We start from the raw sequence: 19,270 nt of genomic DNA on the forward strand, positions 1-19,270 counted from the left end.
AATATCCAAGTAATATGCATGCTAATAAGCAACTAGTTCATATTGAGAATTGGACCCTCAACTAAAGTGTTGCCTAAAAAGGCTTAATTTTTCATTCTGCAAATATAATGCATTTATCCAGTTTATTTTCTGTTGAATTACGACCGTCTTCGTGAACTGAATAACACAGCTGGTGACCCACAGTGTGTTATAGATCTAATAATGTTGTCCCTGATCTCGTGTAGCGGAGTTTAATGTGTGGACGCGAGAGGCGGGCGCCGGCGGTCTGTCCATCGCTGTCGAGGGTCCCAGTCGTGCAGAAATCTCATTTGAGGAAAGGAAGGATGGATCATGTGGCGTCTCATATGTAGCTCAAGAACCTGGTATATTTAATTACAATATACATACATACATACATGACCAATGCCTTTCTGTCCTGTGCTCCTTTTAAAATGTTCTCATGTGATTTGAGATTGTGTATCGCTTCACTTAATGCAGATACTCTGTAATATACCTCCGTAACTCATCTCTAAACTCTTTGCAGGCGACTACGAAGTGTCTATAAAGTTCAACGACGAGCACATTCCCGACAGCCCGTTCCTGGTTCCCGTGTGCGCTCCCGAAGACGATGCCCGTCGACTCACTGTTACCAGTCTTCAGGTGAGACATGAGGGAACATCGACACACAGATTCATGTCCGCAGCTTTCAAAGATCAGCTACTCAATTCTCAAACTACCCAACGTCCCTTTTACAGAGGAAAACTGTGAAACTTAACTTAATGTGGAAGTTTTCTATGTAACGACACATGCTTTCCCTTAAATATGTTATATAAAGTTAACATGCACACTAGTGAGCTACATCGCTGTCAGCTCACTTCTAATGAAACTTGTATTTGTGTGGAATTAGATGTTCTTCATAGGTAGCAACACAAATAGAGCCTTTCAAGTGCAGCACCGTTCAAGAGTTTGGGGTCTGTAAAAGTTAATTTTTTATTTAAGAAGTCTCTTCTGCTCACCAAGACTACATTTATTTAATCAAAGTGGTAATATTGTGAAATATTAGTTTGGTGTTTGGTGTTTCTCAGCGTAATATTGTGAAATATTACCAATTAAAATGACTGTTTTCTATTGTAATATGATTTAATGTAATTTATTCCTGTGATCAAAGCTACATTTTCAACATTATTATTCCAGTCTTCAGTGTCACATGATCCTTCAGCGATCATTCTACTATAATGATTTGATGCTCAAACATTTCTTATCATTATTAATGTAGAAAATATTAATATTTTTGTGGAAACCATGATACTTTTTTTCTCCAGGATTCTTTGAATAAAAGTAAAAAAAAACAACATTTATTTGAAATGGAAATCTTTTGTAACAACGTCTTTACTGTCATTTTTGATCAATTTAATGCATTATTGCTGAATAAAAGTATTAATTTATCCTTCTGACCCCATACTTTTGAACTTATCTAAGGAAAAATGTTAAAATACTTAATCTATTGTTAAAAATACATCCTGGTTTAGCACCTATATCTAAATCAGTCCTTTATACGCTTGATGCATTCTGAGTGTTAACAATCCACTTCACTATATCAAAGTCCAAAACTAATTTCCTAAGGGATAAATAAACTAAACTAAATATCAAGTCTCAACTGAGTGATAAAGAAAGAAACATGAGATTCTGCCTTTGAATTTGGCTGAAACGAGGGATGTACGAAGGCAGCGTAATGTTGCGGTCTACCTTTTAGACCAGGCTTCACATCAGAAGTGCACATGTGATGGCTTAATGTTGTCTAGATAGGCAGCTCACTACGTTTTGTATCGGATTAATCCAGTGAACTCCTCTTTGAATAGCTGTCGGACATCACTCATCGTTCTGTGGCTGTTCTGGTGTTTCTCTTGTGTTTCATTTAAAGGCTTTTAACAGACTCAACCGTAGTAAAGCTCACTGTGGGATCAGTTAAAGCAGAGAGAGGAAGACGACACCGACTGCTAGAAACCTCCATCCAACCGTATCCCATTATTCCCTGTAGTTTAGCAAACCCTGTAGTTCTCATTTTCTCTCTTGTCAAATTGTCAAATCTCTCTCTCTCAGCTTTAGCTGATCTTAGGTGAGGCCAGGTGAGATTATCAATATCTAAACATGTCATGTTTAAGCATTTTATTGCTTTTTTTGTTATTGTATTTTATTTATTTATTTTATTTGGATTATGCACACTTAATGTTTAAAATGTATAACAATATACCTTTTATACTGTACCATAAGTTTGGGGTCAGTAAAAAAAGTGAAAGAATTTAATACTTATATTCAGCAAGAATGCATTAAATTGATCAAAAGTGACAGTAAAGACATTTATATTACAAAAGATTCTTATTTAAAAAAAAATGCTGTTTTTAACTTTTCATTGTAGAATTGTAAATATTAAGCAGTTTTCAATATTGATAATAATCAGAAATGTTTCATAATCAGCAGCAAATCATCATATAAGAATGATTTCTGAAGGATCATGTGACACTAAAAACGGTTCTTTTAAATTGTAATATTTCCCCTTTTTTTAACTATTTTTTTCAAATAAATGCAGCCTTTATGAACAGATTTCTTTCAAAAGCATGAAAAAAAACATCCCGACCCCAAACTTTTGAACGGCAGTGTATGTGCAACAACCGTATTTCCCAGAATGCACTGGCTCCATATGCAGGTGTAAACTGTTGGTTCACTAATGTAGGAGTCGGGTCTGAAGGTGAACCAGCCCACATCGTTTGCAGTGCGTCTGAACGGGGCGAAGGGCAACATCGATGCCAAAGTTCACAGTCCGTCCGGAGCGCTGGAGGAGTGTGTGGTGTCTGAACTAGAGCAAGGTGACATGATCATGAGCTTATGAACTCTTCAACAGTGATGCATTTCACGCTTGGGAAATAGGCTCATTTTACAACTCCCCCAGAGTTAAACAGTTGAGTCTTACCGTTTTCGAATCCATTCAGCCGATCTCCGGGTCTGGCGGTACCACTTTTAGCATAGCTTAGCATAGATCATTGAATCGGACAGGACCATTAGCATCTCTCTCAAAAAAATGACCAAAGAGTTTCGATATTTTTCCTATTTAAAACTTGACTCTTCTTGTAGTTACATCGTGTACTAAGACCGACGGAAAATGTAAAGTTGCGATTTTCTAGGCTGATATGGCTAGGAACTATACTCTCATTCCTGCGTAATAATCAGGAAACTTTGCTGCCGTACCATGAGTCCAGCAGGCGTAATGATATGACGCAGCGCCTGAAAATAGATCTAATAGGTTAGACAAACTTAGTCCCGGTCACGTTGGAAGTTACCGAGCTGGGGACTATTTTCAGGTGCTGCGTCATATCATTACGCCTGCTGGACTCATGGTACGGCAGCAAAGTTTCTTGATTATTACGCAGGAATGAGAGTATAGTTCCTAGCCATATCAGCCTAGAAAATCGCAACTTTACATTTTCCGTCGGTCTTAGTACACGATGTAAGTTTTAAATAGGAAAAATATCGAAACTCTTTGGTCATTTTTTTGAGAGAGATGCTAATGGTCCTGTCCGATTCAATGATCTATGCTAAGCTATGCTAAAAGTGGTACCGCCAGACCCGGAGATCGGCTGAATGGATTGGAAAACGGTAAGACTCAACTGTTTAACTCTGGGGGAGCTGTAAAATGATCCTATTTCCAAAAAAAGTGGAGTATCCCTTTAAATGTCCGTTCAGGTCCATTAAATATGAACAGATACAACTTTTCATTTTAATAATGTATTAGATTGTCGGAATTAACATTAATAAATGCTTTAGAACTATTTCCATTGTTCATTTTAACTCATGTTGTTAGTTTTTTTATAACAAGCATCTTGTAGTTATAACAAAAACTCAGATTAACCCAGAAATGATGAATTGCATGTTAACGTTGGACATTGTGCTAGTAGAGCGACTTGTCTTAACTTATACTTGAGGAAATATAGAAAAAGGTATATAATACACAGGCCTTTTCCCGCTGTGAATCGAGACCCTGACTCATTCATTTCTTCATAAGTCATTAATAATTTTGGTTCTCTGGTTAATGTACTCTTCGTTTTCCAGACAAGTACGCCATCCGCTTCATCCCGCGGGAGAACGGCATCCACATCATCGACGTGAAGTTCAACGGGACACACATCCCTGGCAGTCCGTTCCAGGTCCGCGTGGGAGAACCGGGACAGATCGGTGATGCCGGACTCGTCACAGCGTACGGCGCCGGTCTAGAGAGAGGAACCACAGGTAATGCTTTCCACGTTAAACGGACACGCATTACTTGTTGGCGCAGGGCTAAAAACAATTATGCAGAAATAAAAGCCTGTGCAAGTTTTCCTCTATGCCGTCAGTGTGTTTTCAACACTATGAATATTGATTGCTCGATGTTTCTTTTCACTTGGCATGTCAAGAGGAAGTTACGCTCTCTCGCTCGTGTTGAACGCGCCTCATTGTTTTAGCAAAATGATTTAAACAGAAGGATCTTGGATTAGCTAACCTATTTCTCATGGATCACATCCAGAACAAATGCATGTCTTCATTGTAACTCGTCTAACAACTCGGGGCTGTTGCAGAGAAAGTCTAAAGCTCACGGGGACATTTAGCTCGGCTCCAAAACCAATGCGAAAGGTCGGCAGCATCATTATGCCTCCTCTTAAAGAGCTAGAAATCTATTGCTCTAGTCTGCATTAAAATGCATTGCAGCTGCGTGAGTCTAAAGACAAAAAAGCCACATGGTTGGCTCACAGGAAAGAATAAATTTGGTTTTACAATAGCTAAAAGTGTCAGAGTTGCTTCCATCCTTCCAGCTGGTCACGTCTGATAATGTCAGTGTTAACAGCGCTGGATTGATGTTAGCAGAACAGACGAAAGCTCGCGGTTTATCGGCTCTCAGCAGGTTTCAGATGCACAGCCTGTACAGAATAAAACACACACACTTTACAGACACACACTTGCATATGCATCACCAGTTTACTATGCAATGGTGCAAATGCAGGAGGTTATCAATGTGTCCATGCATAGTCTACTGTGCACAAAGAAAAAGACTAGAAAGAAAAGAGAGAAAAATATAGTAGTGTTATTATTCTGACCAGTCATTGTGCCGACTTTGATGGCTAACAGGAAGCAGGAAATGAGAATATTGTAGTTGTCATGAAACGGTCTTAAGTTGTCATGCTCACATCATATTGACTCTCACGTCTCCTCCGACAGGGAACCAGGCCGAGTTTATCATCAATAACACCAAAGCTGGACCAGGATCTCTGTCCGTCACGATCGAGGGCCCGTCCAAGGTGAAGATGGAGTGTCAGGAGTGTCCCGAGGGGTTTAAAGTGCACTACACACCAATGGCCCCTGGAAACTACATCATCACTATCAAATACGGCGGCCCCAACCACATCACTGGAAGCCCGTTTAAGGCCAAAGTCACAGGTGTGTGTGAAACTGAGCTGAACCAGGAGGATCCAGTGCTGGTGTTTGACGAGAACGGGTTAGTCGAGGTGTTGAACTCTTCTTGTGGTCTTCAGGTCCACGGCTGGTGAACGTGACCAACGCCAGCGAGATGTCCACTCTGATGGTGGAGTCGGTGAGCAGGTCGAGCAGTGTGAACTCTTACAGCTCGTCTCCCAGAGCCGCTTCTGACGCCAGTAAAGTGCTCAGTCGAGGTCCAGGGCTCAGCAAGGCCTTCGTGGGCCAGAGAGCGGCTTTCACTGTCGACTGCAGTAAAGCAGGTGATATTTCAGTTTATTACTAGCAAAAATGTGTTCAATTTTACATATATATGTGTGTGTGTATCTATCTATATCTCTCTATCTCTCTATCTCTATCTCCCATTTTTTGAGGGTGAAAATACCGATGTGCCTTAGACTTTTGCACAGTACTTTGTATGTGTCTTATGTGTATGTGTCTTGCGTATGTATGTGTGTGCATGTATGCGTCTTGTGTGCACGCATAAGACGCATACATACACGCATACATATGTAATCAATTAATAAGAAAAATAACATTAAATAAAATAACATTAAATTACACGTGAGTAATTTATTATTTTTAATTAAATACATTATATATGTAAGTATTTTATTATTAATAATAATAATAATAATAATAATAGTTATATTTTATTATTATTTATTACATTTTATTTATATATTTTTTTATTGCTGTTACTGTTAATAATTTATATATATATATATATATATATATATATATATATATATATATATATATATATATATATATATATATATATATATATATATAATTTATATTATTTTGAAACCACTGACTCTACTATTATTAATATATTTACAATATTGTTTTTGTTTATTGTTATTGTAGTAATAATATTAGTAGTTGTTAAGTATGTGTGTGTATTTTTAAACCCTCTAATACTTTAACATTTAGTTGCATGTATTTTTCTGCCTCTGTTCTCCAGGGAAGAACATGCTCCTGGTCGGAGTTCACGGTCCTCTGACGCCCTGTGAGGAGATCTTGGTGAAACACACGGGAAACATGCAGTACAACATCAGCTACATCTTAAAGGAGCGGGGCAACTACATTCTGGCTGTCAAGTGGGGAGATGAACACATCCCAGGCTCCCCCTTCCAAGTCACTGTCCCATAATTCCCTGCGGTTAAACCCAAAACACTCCAGAGAGAGAGAAAGACACTGTAAAAAAAAAAAAAAAAAAAAAAAAAAAATAGAAGGCGTCAGTGAACGAATCATTCCGACCTTCTTCATTTTGTTGAACTTTGCACTTGATCAGGTTTTTGACTGGAATGTGACGCATTATGACGGTAACGTTGACAGCATGTTGTTATGATGCATGAATTGTACATTTCTTCTGTTTGTCGGTTTTGCTCAGCATAGCAAGTTTAAGGTTGAGTGTTAAAGTTGAAATGACCGTGTATGAACAAACTGATCAGGGTTTCACACCCAAACGTCTCTTTACTACTGATATTGACTCTAATTGTTCGTCTGTTTCTAACTTACTGTCACTTTTAATTTGCATATTATAACATTTCCATGTCTGTGTTCGATTCTCACTGCATAAACTCAGCTGTGATGTTTATTAACTCATAAATCAAAGCATCATCCATCTCTTCAAATCAAGCACATCTGTACACATCTTAACGGTTTCACTGCTACATATTGAGTAGTTTAGAGAAGGGGGAATAAAGATGTAACATAAAACAATTTCTGTATATCAAGATCTTAGACTTGCAGAGCCCTCGAGACCAAAAGACCCAGTATTTTCACATTTGATCAGATTTTCTTGCTTTTTGAAGACACTAATATGCAAATGTAACTAATAGATTTATGCAGAACTCTTTTTCATTCTTCAGACCTTCATGTTTGTCTTCCTTCTACTAGTTTTGATACTCCAGTGGTGAAGTATTTTGTAAGTGGCAAGGGGCGTATTTTGTATTTAGCCATTGGTGCCTTATTGTGAGAAACGCAAGTAGATTTGATGTACATTTGCTTATTAAAATTGACTGGAATAAAGAATTCAGAATCTACAATGTCTCGTTATTTACGCGAGTGAGTAAATGATCAAATGTCTTTCTTTTTTGGTGAACTGTTCCTTTAACTGTCGTGTTTGGACTCCCACTAACAGGAAGTGAATGGCCACCTTGATCTGTCTGTTACCATAGAAACGACCCTGAATACAGTACAACAAATGTATTGCTAAAAGAACAAGCATATTTATAGTTCCAAAGGTTGTGCACATTCATTATTGTGCTTTGTTTAGTCAGGATTAGCCCAGGAAGAAGTCATTGTGACCAGTAAGTCCATTCAGCTCTGTGCTGATTTATTCTGTTTTGAAGAATTTTCTTGTTCATATTGTCTTGGAAATTATGTAACAGCCTTTATGTGAAAGTACATGAGTCTACATGGCAGAGGGGAAAGTGCTTTGTGTCTGTTTGCAGTGGGTTTGAGTTTGTAGTGTTGTAGATGAGGCTTGTAATGTCCAGAAACGTTCTGCTGCCTCCTTCAGGACAGATTTAAGCATTACAACTCCTGCAGACTAGCCTAATATACGACCGAAACCAGCCTATAGTTTACTGGTCTAGCTGCTCTGTTTACTGGTTTTAGGACTGTTTTGGGGCACTTTTCATCTGTGTTGGAAGACCTTCCTAAACCACCTAGCAAACCAGCTTAGGGTACATTTACATGACAATGATGCACTAAAAATGGAAAAGTTTTTTCCTTTGTGTGTTTTTGTTTTGTTTGTTTTTGACCTGATTTTTTTTTGCGCATTGATGACAACGTTGTCAAAACGATCCATGTTCACACGGATCCGTGAAAACGACTAATAACGCTGTATTCATGCCAGACCAATCATTTTGTAAAGAAAATCGTTTTAAGATAGCTATCATATCTGAGAAAACGCATGAAGTGACCACGTGTAAACAGCCCCATAGACTGAACACGTCATGCGCATGCGCATTACATCGTCACCTTTTTCACGAATTCGCGTTTTGGTAGTTTAAACAGACAATAACGGTTCAAAAACTTGCACTTTGAAACCTGTTTTCAAAAGTTTGCGTTTTCAGGCCCCCAAAACGCGTTACTTGTCATGTAAATGAATGGCTTAAACGCACAGAACATTTTTCCATTTTTAGTTGAAAGCAAAAGGTGTCGTGTAAACGGTCTCTTAGTTTCAGCATTTCTACTCTGAGACCTTATCGTTTTTCATGCCTTCTGTATGTGACTCTTTCTCTGCTGAAACTGATTCCCTTTGCTCTGGCGCTCAGCAGAGTCTCTTTTGTTCTCCTGTCAGCACATTCTGTGTGTGTGTGTTTATAAGGCCTCTCCTCTCTCCTTCTATTGACTGATCTTTCCTCTGATTGGTCAGCTCTGCACCTCTTATGTTTCTGTGGCCTCACTGTCCCGTTAATCAGTAAGAGACATGAGGAACCTGCTGACCACCCAGGACCAGAACTTCTACCGTGAGCTGATCCTGAAGGAGGCTTACACGCGGCTGGCGTGGAAGATGAAGTACAGTGAAGAATACCCGTCCACCTTCACGTCTCGCAGGTCCAAGTCCACTGGTGTTTTTAACCCTCCACCTGCCAGTAAACTCTCACTACCCCCTGTGGTCCAGAAGCAGGAGAAGAAGCCTGTGATCATGCGCCGGTCCCTCAGTGAAGCCCCTCTGATGAGGCCCGTGACCCCGAAGACCAAAGCTGATCTTTATCAGGGACTCTCCAACGAAGGCAAAGGACGACACCTGTACCTGAGGAAACGAGCTCAAAAAGGCCCTGAAGAAAAGTTTGACTATCCGATTCTCTCGTCCTGGGATTATGGATGGAGATTAGGTGAGGAAAGTGGGAAATTTAAAAATATACTATAATATTTACTGTAGCAAACCTTTCAGCAATTGTAAAAGTGATGCTTTTTGTAAACCCCACTAATGATGATTAATATTTTAGTAATTATCTGTTTGTATTTTGGATAAATTCCTGTTTGTATTGAGACACTTTTCAAAAGTTTAGGGATGGTAATGTTTTTTAATGTTTTTAAAAAGAAGTCTCTTCTGCTCACCAAGGATGCATTTATTTGATCAAAAATACAGTAAAACAGAAATAATGTGAAATATTATTACAATGTAAAATAAATATTTTCTTTGTGAACATATAGTAAAATGTAATTTATTCCTGTGATCAAAGCTGAATTTTCAGCATCATTACTCCAGTCTTCAGTGTCACATGATCCTTCAGAAATCATTCTAATCTGATGATTTGCTGCTCAGGAATTTCTGATACTATCAATATTGAAAACGTGTTATATACAGTATATATTACATTTTTGGATTCTTTGATGAATAGAATGTATTAATGTATTTAATGCATCCTTGCTGAACAAAAGCAATACTTTTTTTTTTATCTTTTAAAAACTTGAAAAGTAGTGTATTAGTGAAATGGTTAATGCTGAATATGAAATATTAAAGAGTAAAATATTAGCTTAACAATAATGGCTACATGTCCTTCTGAAAATCTTCCTCCATCGAGCAGTAAACACGTTGTTTCCTCAGGAGACTATGAGATTGACTTGAAGACTCCAGCCAGCGGGAGATCTGGGATTGTACGCAACACTTTCTACGCCAGGAATGGCATTTTTAATGTTCCCACAGTGACGGATCAGCTCGGATGAAACGCACCTCACTGAACTTTAACAGACACCTTCAATCCAATCATTCTCTGAAAAAAATAGTATATTTTCTGGCTAAGCGTGTATGCATTATCAATACATGGTGTAATTCCCTAGGATTTGAAATCATTTGATAGAACATTTATTGTAAAAGGCTGTTATAGAACATGATAATCAATAAAGCCCTGTTACAGTTAATCAGTGGAGAAATGTAGATGGGTTAAATGTGTAACAACCTTGCAAACTAACTCTACGGTCTCATAGCAACTGGTAAGCCAACACTGCAGTCGCTGGTTCATAATTAACAAGCACTGGAAGCTCTTCTTCACCTTTCAGTGAAGCATTTCTGTTCTTCTTCTAAAGTACTGAACTCTCACTTTCTGCGTCTCTGATTATGTTTGAACCGCTTCATTTTATAATAAGCTGTTCTTCATTCTCATCTGTAGGAGTAATAAAGCAGACGAGCGCTAAAAGTGTAAAGTGAGAATGTTGTCATCCTCTCTTCTGCGCTTGAGTTACAGTGAAGCAGAGCGGGAAATGATCACTCACTGCCAGAGCCTAAAACAGAGAGACAGACAGACAGACAGGAGACAGACAGACAGACAGACAGACAGGAGACAGACAGACAGACAGAGAGACACACAGACAGACAGACAGAGAGACACACAGACAGACAGACAGACAGACAGACAGAGAGACAGACAGACAGACAGGGAGACAGACAGACAGGGAGACAGACAGACAGGGAGACAGACAGACAGACAGATAGAGAGACAGACAGACAAACAGAGAGACAGACAGACAAACAGAGAGACAAACAGACAGACAGACAGGGAGACAGACAGACAGACAGACAGAGAGACAGACAGAGACACACAGACAGACAGACAGATAGAGACAGACAGACAGAGAGACACAGACAGATAGAGAGACAGACAGACAGATAGAGACACACAGACAGATAGAGAGACAGACAGACAGATAGAGAGACAGACAGACAGAGAGACAGCTGTTAGTGTTTCGTTTTCCTGTAAGGGAGACTGGGGCTAGTTGTCACACATTTTACTCTAGTGAATATTTCTCAGGGTCACTATAGCGTGAGGCATGTTGTCATAAGAACTGTTTATTGAATATTATTTTAAGCTAGAGTCTATAACATACCTCTACACTATATTGGCAAAAGTTTTGGGACGTCTGCCTTTACATGCACATGAACTTTAATGACATCCAGTTCTTAATCCGTAGGGTTTAATGTGGAGTTGTCCCACCCTTTTCAGCCATAACAGCTTCAACTCTTCTGGGAAGGCTATCCACAAGGTTTAGGAGTGTATTTATGGGAATTTTTTAGCATTCTTCTAGAACTGCATTTGTGAGGTCAGGCACTGATGTTGGATGAGAAGGTCTGGCTCGCAGTCTCACTCTAATTCATCCCAAAGGTGTTCTATCGGGTTTAGGTCAGGACTCGCTCATCCATGTCTTAATGGACCTTGCTTTGTGCACTGGTGCGCAGTCATGCTGGAACAGGAACATCCACAAACTGTTCCCACAAAGTTGGGAGCATGAAATTGTTAAAAATGTCTTGGTATGCTGAAGCATTAAGAGTTCCTTTCACTGGAACGATGGGGCAAAGCCCAGCCTCTGGAAAACAACCCCACAGCATAATCCCCCCTCCACCAAACTTTACACTTGGCACAATGTAGTCAGGAAAGTGCGTTCTCCTGGCAACCGCCAAACCCAGACTCGTCAATCGGACTGCCAGACAGAGAAGCGTGATTCATCACTCCAGAGAACACATCTCACTGCTCTAGAGTCCAGTGGCGACGTGCTTTACTCCACTGCATCCCACGCTTTACACCGTTGCATCCCACGCTTTACACCGTTGCATCCCACGCTTTACACCACTACATCCCACGCTTTACACCACTGCATCCCTCGTTTACACCACTGCATCCCACGCTTTACACCACTACATCCCACGCTTTACACCACTGCATCCCTCGTTTACACCACTACATCCCACGCTTTACACCACTGCATCCCACGCTTTACACCACTGCATTACACCCTTTACACCGTTGCATCCCACGCTTTACACCACTGCATTACATGCTTTACCTCACTGCATCTCACGCTTTACACCACTGCATTACACGCTTTACACCACTGCATTACACGCTTTACACCACTGCATCTCACGCTTTACACCACTGCATCTCACGCTTTACACCACTGCATCCCACGCTTTACACCACTGCATTACACCCTTTACACCGTTGCATCCCACGCTTTACACCACTGCATTACATGCTTTACCTCACTGCATCTCACGCTTTACACCACTGCATTACACGCTTTACACCACTGCATTACACGCTTTACACCACTGCATCTCACGCTTTACACCACTGCATCTCACGCTTTACACCACTGCATCCCACGCTTTACACCACTGCATCCCACACTTTACATCACTGCATCACACGCTTTACACCACTGCATCCCACACTTTACATCACTGCATCACACGCTTTACACCACTGCATCCCACGCTTTACACCACTGCATCCCACGCTTTACACCACTGCATCTCACGCTTTACACCACTGCATCTCACGCTTTACACCACTGCATCTCACGCTTTACACCACTTGATTTTATACAACTGTGGCCGTGGAAGTGATTGGAAGGCCTGAATTCAATGATTTGGAGGGGTGTCCCAGTACTTTTGGCAATATAGTGTATTTGCATTTAAAATGTACTAAAGGCTATTTAATGCTGTTTCATTAATATTATTAAACCACTGCAAGAATAAGATGTAGCAGTGTGACAACTTGCCCCAGTCTCCCTTAATCTCGATAATCTTGCTACTTTGTCAGTTTGCTTAATCCATTGTTTTTCTTCTAGAAAACATAATACTTCAGTTATTATGTTATTTAATAATTACATGCATCTACCATTTACATGGTTTTGTAGATTATATTTACCTCCTGCTCGGTGAGGCCAAACTCATCTTTAAAGTTGAAGACCTCCACGGATTCAGGATTCACAGCCGCGATCATCTTCTCTCCGTGGAGGACAACCCTGGGGATGAGTGGGACAGATTAATCAAACGCAGGCTTTTAAAGTTGTATTTTCAACCATTTATGTCTTTATTATGACAGAAATGAAGAGAGGTGACATGAAGCGATAGAAGAGGAGAGAGAGAAGGAAGAAGGGTTGGGAAAGGACCACGACCTGGGACTCAAACTTGCTTCAAAATTACTTTTTTTTTATTCTAAAAACATTCCAAAATCTGAATGTTGTTTCAGGACCAACAAGGTTGTTGATTCTTGGCATAAACAGTCATATATTTCAGATTTAGATGAAAATACAGTTTTATCAAATAAATAAATCTGCAGACCTGTCATAAGCACATTTGGTGGAGGTCTTCACTGACGTGTCCAGACTGTCATCCGTCAGCCACACAAACTCACTCTCCGAGCGCAGACGAATGTTCATCCACTGCTTCTTAGGAACGTAACCACAGGCGGCATTGAAATCTCCCATGATGATGAAGTTCTGACACAAGACCAGATGAAACTGAGTGAGGAAGAGGAACTCACAGAAAACCAGGTGTGTGGATCACTGACACTGTTATACACCATATACACCTGTCGTTATGGAACACCAAAAGCAATATATAAACAAACTTTTGTACAAAATGCAATAAGTCTTTTGATTAAGGGGTAGGATATGTGAATATTTTAAGCTTTGATATTGTGTGTTTTTGTGTATTGTGTATTGTTAGATGTATTGGGTGGATGTTGTGTATTGTGTATTGTTAATTGTTTTGTGATTGTATGGCGAGACCAAAGACCAATTTTCAGCTACGGCTGAACAATAAAGTACTACAACAACTACAACAAAAGAATTGCTCTAGTCAGGGAACATAACATAACATGCATTGATTTGAACTGAGAAACGCTTACGTCAGATTGCCACATCTGTGAAATATTCTGATAAACATCATACAGTTCATCGATTTCTTTCACAGCGGCTTCTGGAACCGTATGAATAGGAATGATGACGAAATCCTTGATTTCTGTTGTAAGACAGACAGAAACCTGCTGGTCATAATGTCTTCCTCATCTTTATGGAGGTCAGAGGTTCATCTTCTCAGTCTCACCAGTGTTTGGAGCTGAGAACCACACGACAAACGGTTCTCGAGCAAAAGCATCTTCATCTCCGCTTTGTGTGTCTGGATACTGATAGACGGCTTTCACAGTCAGCGTCTTCTTCCTGAGATGATCACAACTAAATTATTATTGCACTCTGATTTCATTATAAAGGCATTCGGCAGATGTTTGATATAAAGCAACATAGAGCTTGTGTTTTCACTTGGCGTTGCAAGCAACTTACTCTAACAACATGTTTCATTACTTTGACTTTATTAATTAAATGTTTTGTACAGCTATTAATTGCAACTTTATTTCGCTTTTGCAGTTCAGCACTGGAAAAAATGTGTGTATGTTTAAATTTTTGTTCGTATTCTATAGAAATGCATCAAACCACATATCCATAATTCAGCTAAATTAATATGATCTGTTTTTGCATGCAAAACGACATTAATAATTATGAAATATTTCTTCATAAATCCCACATGCCTGTAAATGAAGGCATACTGCTCCTTGTATGTTTTCCTCCCGAGTCTTTCACTAATGACAGAGCTAAATGTCTCCGCTCGCGTCCTGGACCGGCTGTGAGGGACAACACACACACAAAGATTTAGGTTTGTTTGTCATTTTCCTGTATTCATCAAGACTTTATGATCTCATCTAATGTTACATGTGAGCAGAAGTGTGTTTACCTGTTCAGGAGAGTCATGAGTTGATCAAACGCTTTTCCTTTCGCATCTTTGATCTCCAGGATGAGCATGAGGTCACAGCGACTGATGCTCTGCACGGAGAGTTTTAAATTCAACACTATTTGTTGATATGTGACCCTGGACCACAAAACCAGTCACATGGGTCACTTTTTTGAAATTGAGATTTATACATAATCTGAAAGCTGAATAAATAAGCTTTGCATTGATGTGTGGTTTGTTAGGATAGGACAATATTTGGTCGAGATACAACTATTTAAAATCTGGAATCTGAGGGTGTAAAACATCGAAACATTGAGAAAATCTCCTTTAAAGTTGTGCATTTATGTTCACGATTGTGCTGCATTCACTCACACAAATACATGTTTTATATATTTACGGTAGGAAATTTACTAAATATCTTCATGGAACATGATCTTTACTTAATATCCTAATGATTTTTGGCATAAAAGAAAAATCGATAATTTTGACCCATACAATGTATTGTTGGCTATTGCCACAAATATACCCGTGCGACTCGAGACTGGTGACGTGATCCAAAAGGGGATTTTCACAGCGATGCCATTTTATTAGGGGTGTGACAATATATCGTGTCACAATATATCGCAATACAAAAATATAACAATATGTATTGTGTTTAGTTCACCCAAAATGAAAATTACTGTGCGTGAAAAAAATCAAGTTTACAGAGTTTTAGTGACAGTACTACATTAAACTACTATATAATGTTGAATATAATGTATAATAATGCAATGGGGGAATATTTGTGTCCTGATAATGCCAAATGTTTTATGTTACCAGTAAAAAGTGGCCTACATTATTTTAAATATATAGTCAGTGAAAGAGTGGAAGCAAATTCGTCTAAAATAATTCAGTATTTTCAGCTTCAGAATCATGAATATTGTTATTCTGGTGTCTCTATTGTCCTGTGCATTGGGTTACAAGTCCAAGCCTATTAATTTACACACACAATGTAATATCAAATTTAGCATTTTAATCAACAGTACATTTTTGGGTAACCTTTTACCATATGTCTTGGAGTATCGCAATAATATCGTATCGTGAGTTCAGTATCGTGATATGTATCGAATCGTGACATGAGGGTCTCGTTACACCCCTACATTTTGTGTTCCTCAAAGAACTCGTTTTTAAAGGAACACTCCACCGTTTTTTGAAATAGGGCTTATTCACTTTCTTTCCTATATTTAGATAGGTGGGCAAATGCATTTTTGTCTCAGTGCATGCATTGTTTTAGTTTGACAGGGTCGGCGCTAGCTTAGCTTAGCACAATGAATGGAATCCTTTGTTGCCAGCTAGCATGTCCTGAGTAAAAGTGATATAAAAAAAATTAAAAACCCACCTAATTACTTCTTGTGGCCTGCGTATTCCCAACAAGTACAAATAGTGATGCAGATTAACACTAGGTGATTTCCTAGGCAGATATTGACTTATATATTAAGGACTATATTAGGGGGGAAGCACAGGCGAAGCACTGCTACTTGGGCGTGATATCTCTGCGCCCAAGTAGCAGTGCTTCACCTGTGCTTCCCCCTAATATAGTCCCAAGTCAATATCTGCATAGGAAATCGTCTAGTGTTAATCTGCATCGCTATTTGTACTTGTTGTGAATATGCAGGCCACAAGAAGTAATTAGGTGGGTTTTTTAAATTTTTTATATCACTTTTACTCAGGACATGCTAGCTGGCAACAAAGGATTCCATTCATTATGCTAAGCTAAGCTAGCGCTGACCCTGTCAAACTAAAACAGTGCATGCACTGAGACAAAAATGCATTTGCCCACCTATCTAAATGTAGGAAAGAAGGTGAATAAGCCCTATTTCAAAAAACGGTGGAGTGTTCCTTTAAAAAGAACCATTTTTCTTAGAGTGAAGAAATTCTAAAGAATCTTTTTCCACTATAAAGAACTTTTTGTGCAATTAATGGAAAGATTCCATGAATGAACATCCAGGTTCTTCATGGAAGCATCGATGCAAATAAAGAACCTGTATTTTAAAGAGCGTTCACCCTTGCCCAGTCGCCAGAATCTGAACTAGTGACCTTGGAATATCTGAGCAATCATCATGTGTTCCCAAAAACACTGAGAATGTCTTGTTCCTCTGTGTTCTCCTGCCTCGACACACAGTAAAACAATGTCACTACAGTTTATAATAACATCCAACGACGTTTAGTAACACAATGTTATCTGATCTGGAATGGATTGACATTTCCGTAGAGTGGGACTGCGGCCAAGTCTTTTACTGAGTGTTTATTTCCATAAAACCATTACGTTTATTTTATGCATTCGAACATGAATAAAACACAATGCAATTTAAAGCAGTGCATTATGCACATTTAAAATTGCATCACAGCATTTGCGTTAATTATTAAATAGCATGCAAAAAAAAAAAAAAAAAAAGGCTCACCTCCACTATGATGTCCAGCACATGAGGTTTGGAGACTTTACTCTCTCCGAACGACTGTATGTTGAAGGAGCAGATGTTGAGGCTGACGGCTCCTCCGAGGTTCAGCAGGATCAGAGCGCTCAGCATCTCCGGGATGAAGTCAGCTCAAATAAGAGGGACTTCTGGGAACTTCCTTCATTTATACTGTGACCAAACACTTCCTGAGCTTATCTGATGGCCACTAGTTCTGCATTCTGGACAGGATCAGGAATAGGAACAGATTCCTGTTATTTCTCTTGTATTTAAAGATGATTTCGTGCTTGAGGCAATCAATCATTTAAATAATATAATTTTCATATAAAAATGGTTTGAAATTAACATTAACTGTGGCGGGGAGCCCATATCAACTCACTAGCTAATTTGGCAAGTTATGATTATTAAATTATTCATAAATCCTCCAACCAGGAGGGTGTCTATTTTATTTTATTTTATTTTATTTTGATGGTCGTAAATCTAAAGGGCATTCAATGATTCCTTGTTTAATTATAATAATAATAATAATTAATAATTTCATAATAAATATAATAATCTATTTTATGATATACAATCAATAAATATTTCAATACATTTAAATTTAAGCAGTGATTTTGATAATCTGGTTTATTTCTGATATTGCTGTTTTGGCTAGTAGAAATTCAGAATGGCCGGTAAATTAAAAATTGGCTGTTTTATTTAATATCTATAGATGTGATTGTATCTCTAAATATTTTAATAGGAACAACAGTTACTGAAAAATGATTGATTTGCCAGATGCCCTGTGGTGGTTTTTGAGGGTCATGCTTGAAATGTCATGTCATCTATTCTACCCAAATAAACAGCCTATAGTTAGATCCCTCATTTCTTCCCGAATTCAGCGCCAACCTTCACTTGGAGTCGTTTAAGGATATTTTTTTATAGATGCAGTTTTGATTAAAGATATTGCCCGTCGCTGCGAGCAGGGTTCGAACCTGCGCGGGGAGACCCCATTGGATTTCAAATCCAACGCCTTAACCACTCGGCCATCGCAGCTGAGCGTTCCTACGCGCCAGGTACATTCTGGGATCCAGTTATTGTCTGGGATCTCCAGAGACCCCAGACAATAACATGTCATTTTGTAACAGTATAATAGTTTGTTTTTTTTTTACAAATGTATTTTTACTCTGTTTATTAATGTTTTTACTCCACATTTGTGCAGTTTCTGGAGGATTTATGATATATTCAAAATGTATATAAATAAATGAAAAAAAAAATATTTAAATAGGTTTTTATACAAAAACAGCGGATTTATGTAAAATTCACTTTATAAAAGACTCACATTTCTAAATTGCATTTATAGGGATAGCATGAATAATTTTACATGGTTTTGTATAACATTTTTGCCCATATTTTGGAAAATGTAGTTTTAAAGTATAAAATTATCATTTTAGCCACTAGATGGCTATAGAGCCCCATTATATGCTATTTGCTATTTGACTAACTAAAATATATCTTTTCACAAGTTTTTCCATTTGGATTCATATCTAAATATTATGAAATCACAATTCTAACAATAAAAATGACATTTTTTTTGTCTAAGTTTAGCATTTTTTGTACTGATTTTTTTCAATAATGTTACATTATGATTAGAATCAAACCTAAAAAAGATAAAAGTTGAGTTTTTAGAGTTTATCATTTATTTCAATCTTCTTTTTTTCATATAATTGTACAAATGTAATCTACACTTCAGTTACTAACTGTAACAGAACAGATATGTACAGTTATATTATATATTGAGTACAAATACATGACGTGAACATCAAAA

General features: G+C 38.4%; 3 protein-coding genes across 8 annotated transcripts in view; 2 read left to right on the forward strand and 1 right to left on the reverse strand.

The window, feature by feature from the left end:
* The window catches only part of flnba (filamin B a), a 79,779-nt gene extending 72,244 nt beyond the window's left edge, over positions 1 to 7,535 (forward strand). For both annotated transcript variants that reach the window (XM_082155719.1, XM_082155720.1), the window contains 7 exons: positions 225 to 362; positions 524 to 639; positions 2,711 to 2,843; positions 4,084 to 4,260; positions 5,224 to 5,442; positions 5,538 to 5,741; positions 6,449 to 7,535. In XM_082155719.1, the coding sequence (XP_082011845.1) occupies positions 225 to 362; positions 524 to 639; positions 2,711 to 2,843; positions 4,084 to 4,260; positions 5,224 to 5,442; positions 5,538 to 5,741; positions 6,449 to 6,636 (1,175 nt within the window). In that variant the 3' untranslated portion in view covers positions 6,637 to 7,535. The remainder of the gene's footprint in view (positions 1 to 224; positions 363 to 523; positions 640 to 2,710; positions 2,844 to 4,083; positions 4,261 to 5,223; positions 5,443 to 5,537; positions 5,742 to 6,448) is intronic.
* Positions 7,536 to 7,682: 147 nt separating this feature from the next.
* Positions 7,683 to 10,365, forward strand: LOC309487999 (protein SPMIP1). 2 transcript variants are annotated; one of them, XM_082156017.1, is made up of 3 exons: positions 7,683 to 7,799; positions 8,873 to 9,335; positions 10,052 to 10,365. In XM_082156017.1, exons 2-3 carry the CDS (start codon positions 8,927 to 8,929, stop codon positions 10,168 to 10,170), a joined length of 528 nt encoding a protein of 175 aa, XP_082012143.1. In that variant the 5' UTR covers positions 7,683 to 7,799; positions 8,873 to 8,926; the 3' UTR covers positions 10,171 to 10,365. The 2 variants fall into 2 exon arrangements, with proteins under 2 accessions (XP_082012143.1, XP_082012144.1); XM_082156018.1 differs by having other exon boundaries at positions 8,919 to 9,335.
* LOC309487968 (deoxyribonuclease gamma-like) lies at positions 10,294 to 17,610 on the reverse strand. Of its 4 annotated transcripts, none has more exons than XM_082155980.1 (8): positions 17,452 to 17,610; positions 15,014 to 15,102; positions 14,811 to 14,903; positions 14,333 to 14,445; positions 14,136 to 14,248; positions 13,568 to 13,725; positions 13,152 to 13,248; positions 10,294 to 10,725 (listed from the first exon to the last, which is right to left on the reverse strand). In XM_082155980.1, exons 1-8 carry the CDS (start codon positions 17,575 to 17,577, stop codon positions 10,660 to 10,662), a joined length of 855 nt encoding a protein of 284 aa, XP_082012106.1. In that variant the 5' UTR covers positions 17,578 to 17,610; the 3' UTR covers positions 10,294 to 10,659. The 4 variants fall into 4 exon arrangements, with proteins under 4 accessions (XP_082012106.1, XP_082012104.1, XP_082012107.1 ...); XM_082155978.1 differs by having other exon boundaries at positions 13,568 to 13,746; XM_082155981.1 differs by having other exon boundaries at positions 14,333 to 14,441; positions 14,807 to 14,903.
* Positions 17,611 to 19,270: the final 1,660 nt, after the last annotated feature.

The sequence above is a fragment of the Leuciscus leuciscus genome, assembly GCF_965113295.1.
Source record: "Leuciscus leuciscus genome assembly, chromosome: 23".
In the NCBI taxonomy this organism is placed as follows: domain Eukaryota; kingdom Metazoa; phylum Chordata; class Actinopteri; order Cypriniformes; family Leuciscidae; genus Leuciscus; species Leuciscus leuciscus.

Excerpts from the sequence above, each read along its gene's own strand:
- LOC309487968 (XM_082155978.1), bottom strand. The coding sequence starts at position 17,577 with ATGCTGAGCGCTCTGATCCTGCTGAACCTCGGAGGAGCCGTCAGCCTC. Across the intron at positions 14,249-14,332 it reads GTTCTCAGCTCCAAACACTG|AAATCAAGGATTTCGTCATC; the intron begins GTGAGACTGAGA and ends GTCTTACAACAG. Across the intron at positions 10,726-13,151 it reads TTGGCCTCACCGAGCAGGAG|GCTCTGGCAGTGAGTGATCA; the intron begins GTAAATATAATC and ends TCTCTGTTTTAG.
- LOC309487999 (XM_082156017.1), top strand. The coding sequence starts at position 8,927 with ATGAGGAACCTGCTGACCACCCAGGACCAGAACTTCTACCGTGAGCTG. Across the intron at positions 9,336-10,051 it reads GGATTATGGATGGAGATTAG|GAGACTATGAGATTGACTTG; the intron begins GTGAGGAAAGTG and ends TTGTTTCCTCAG.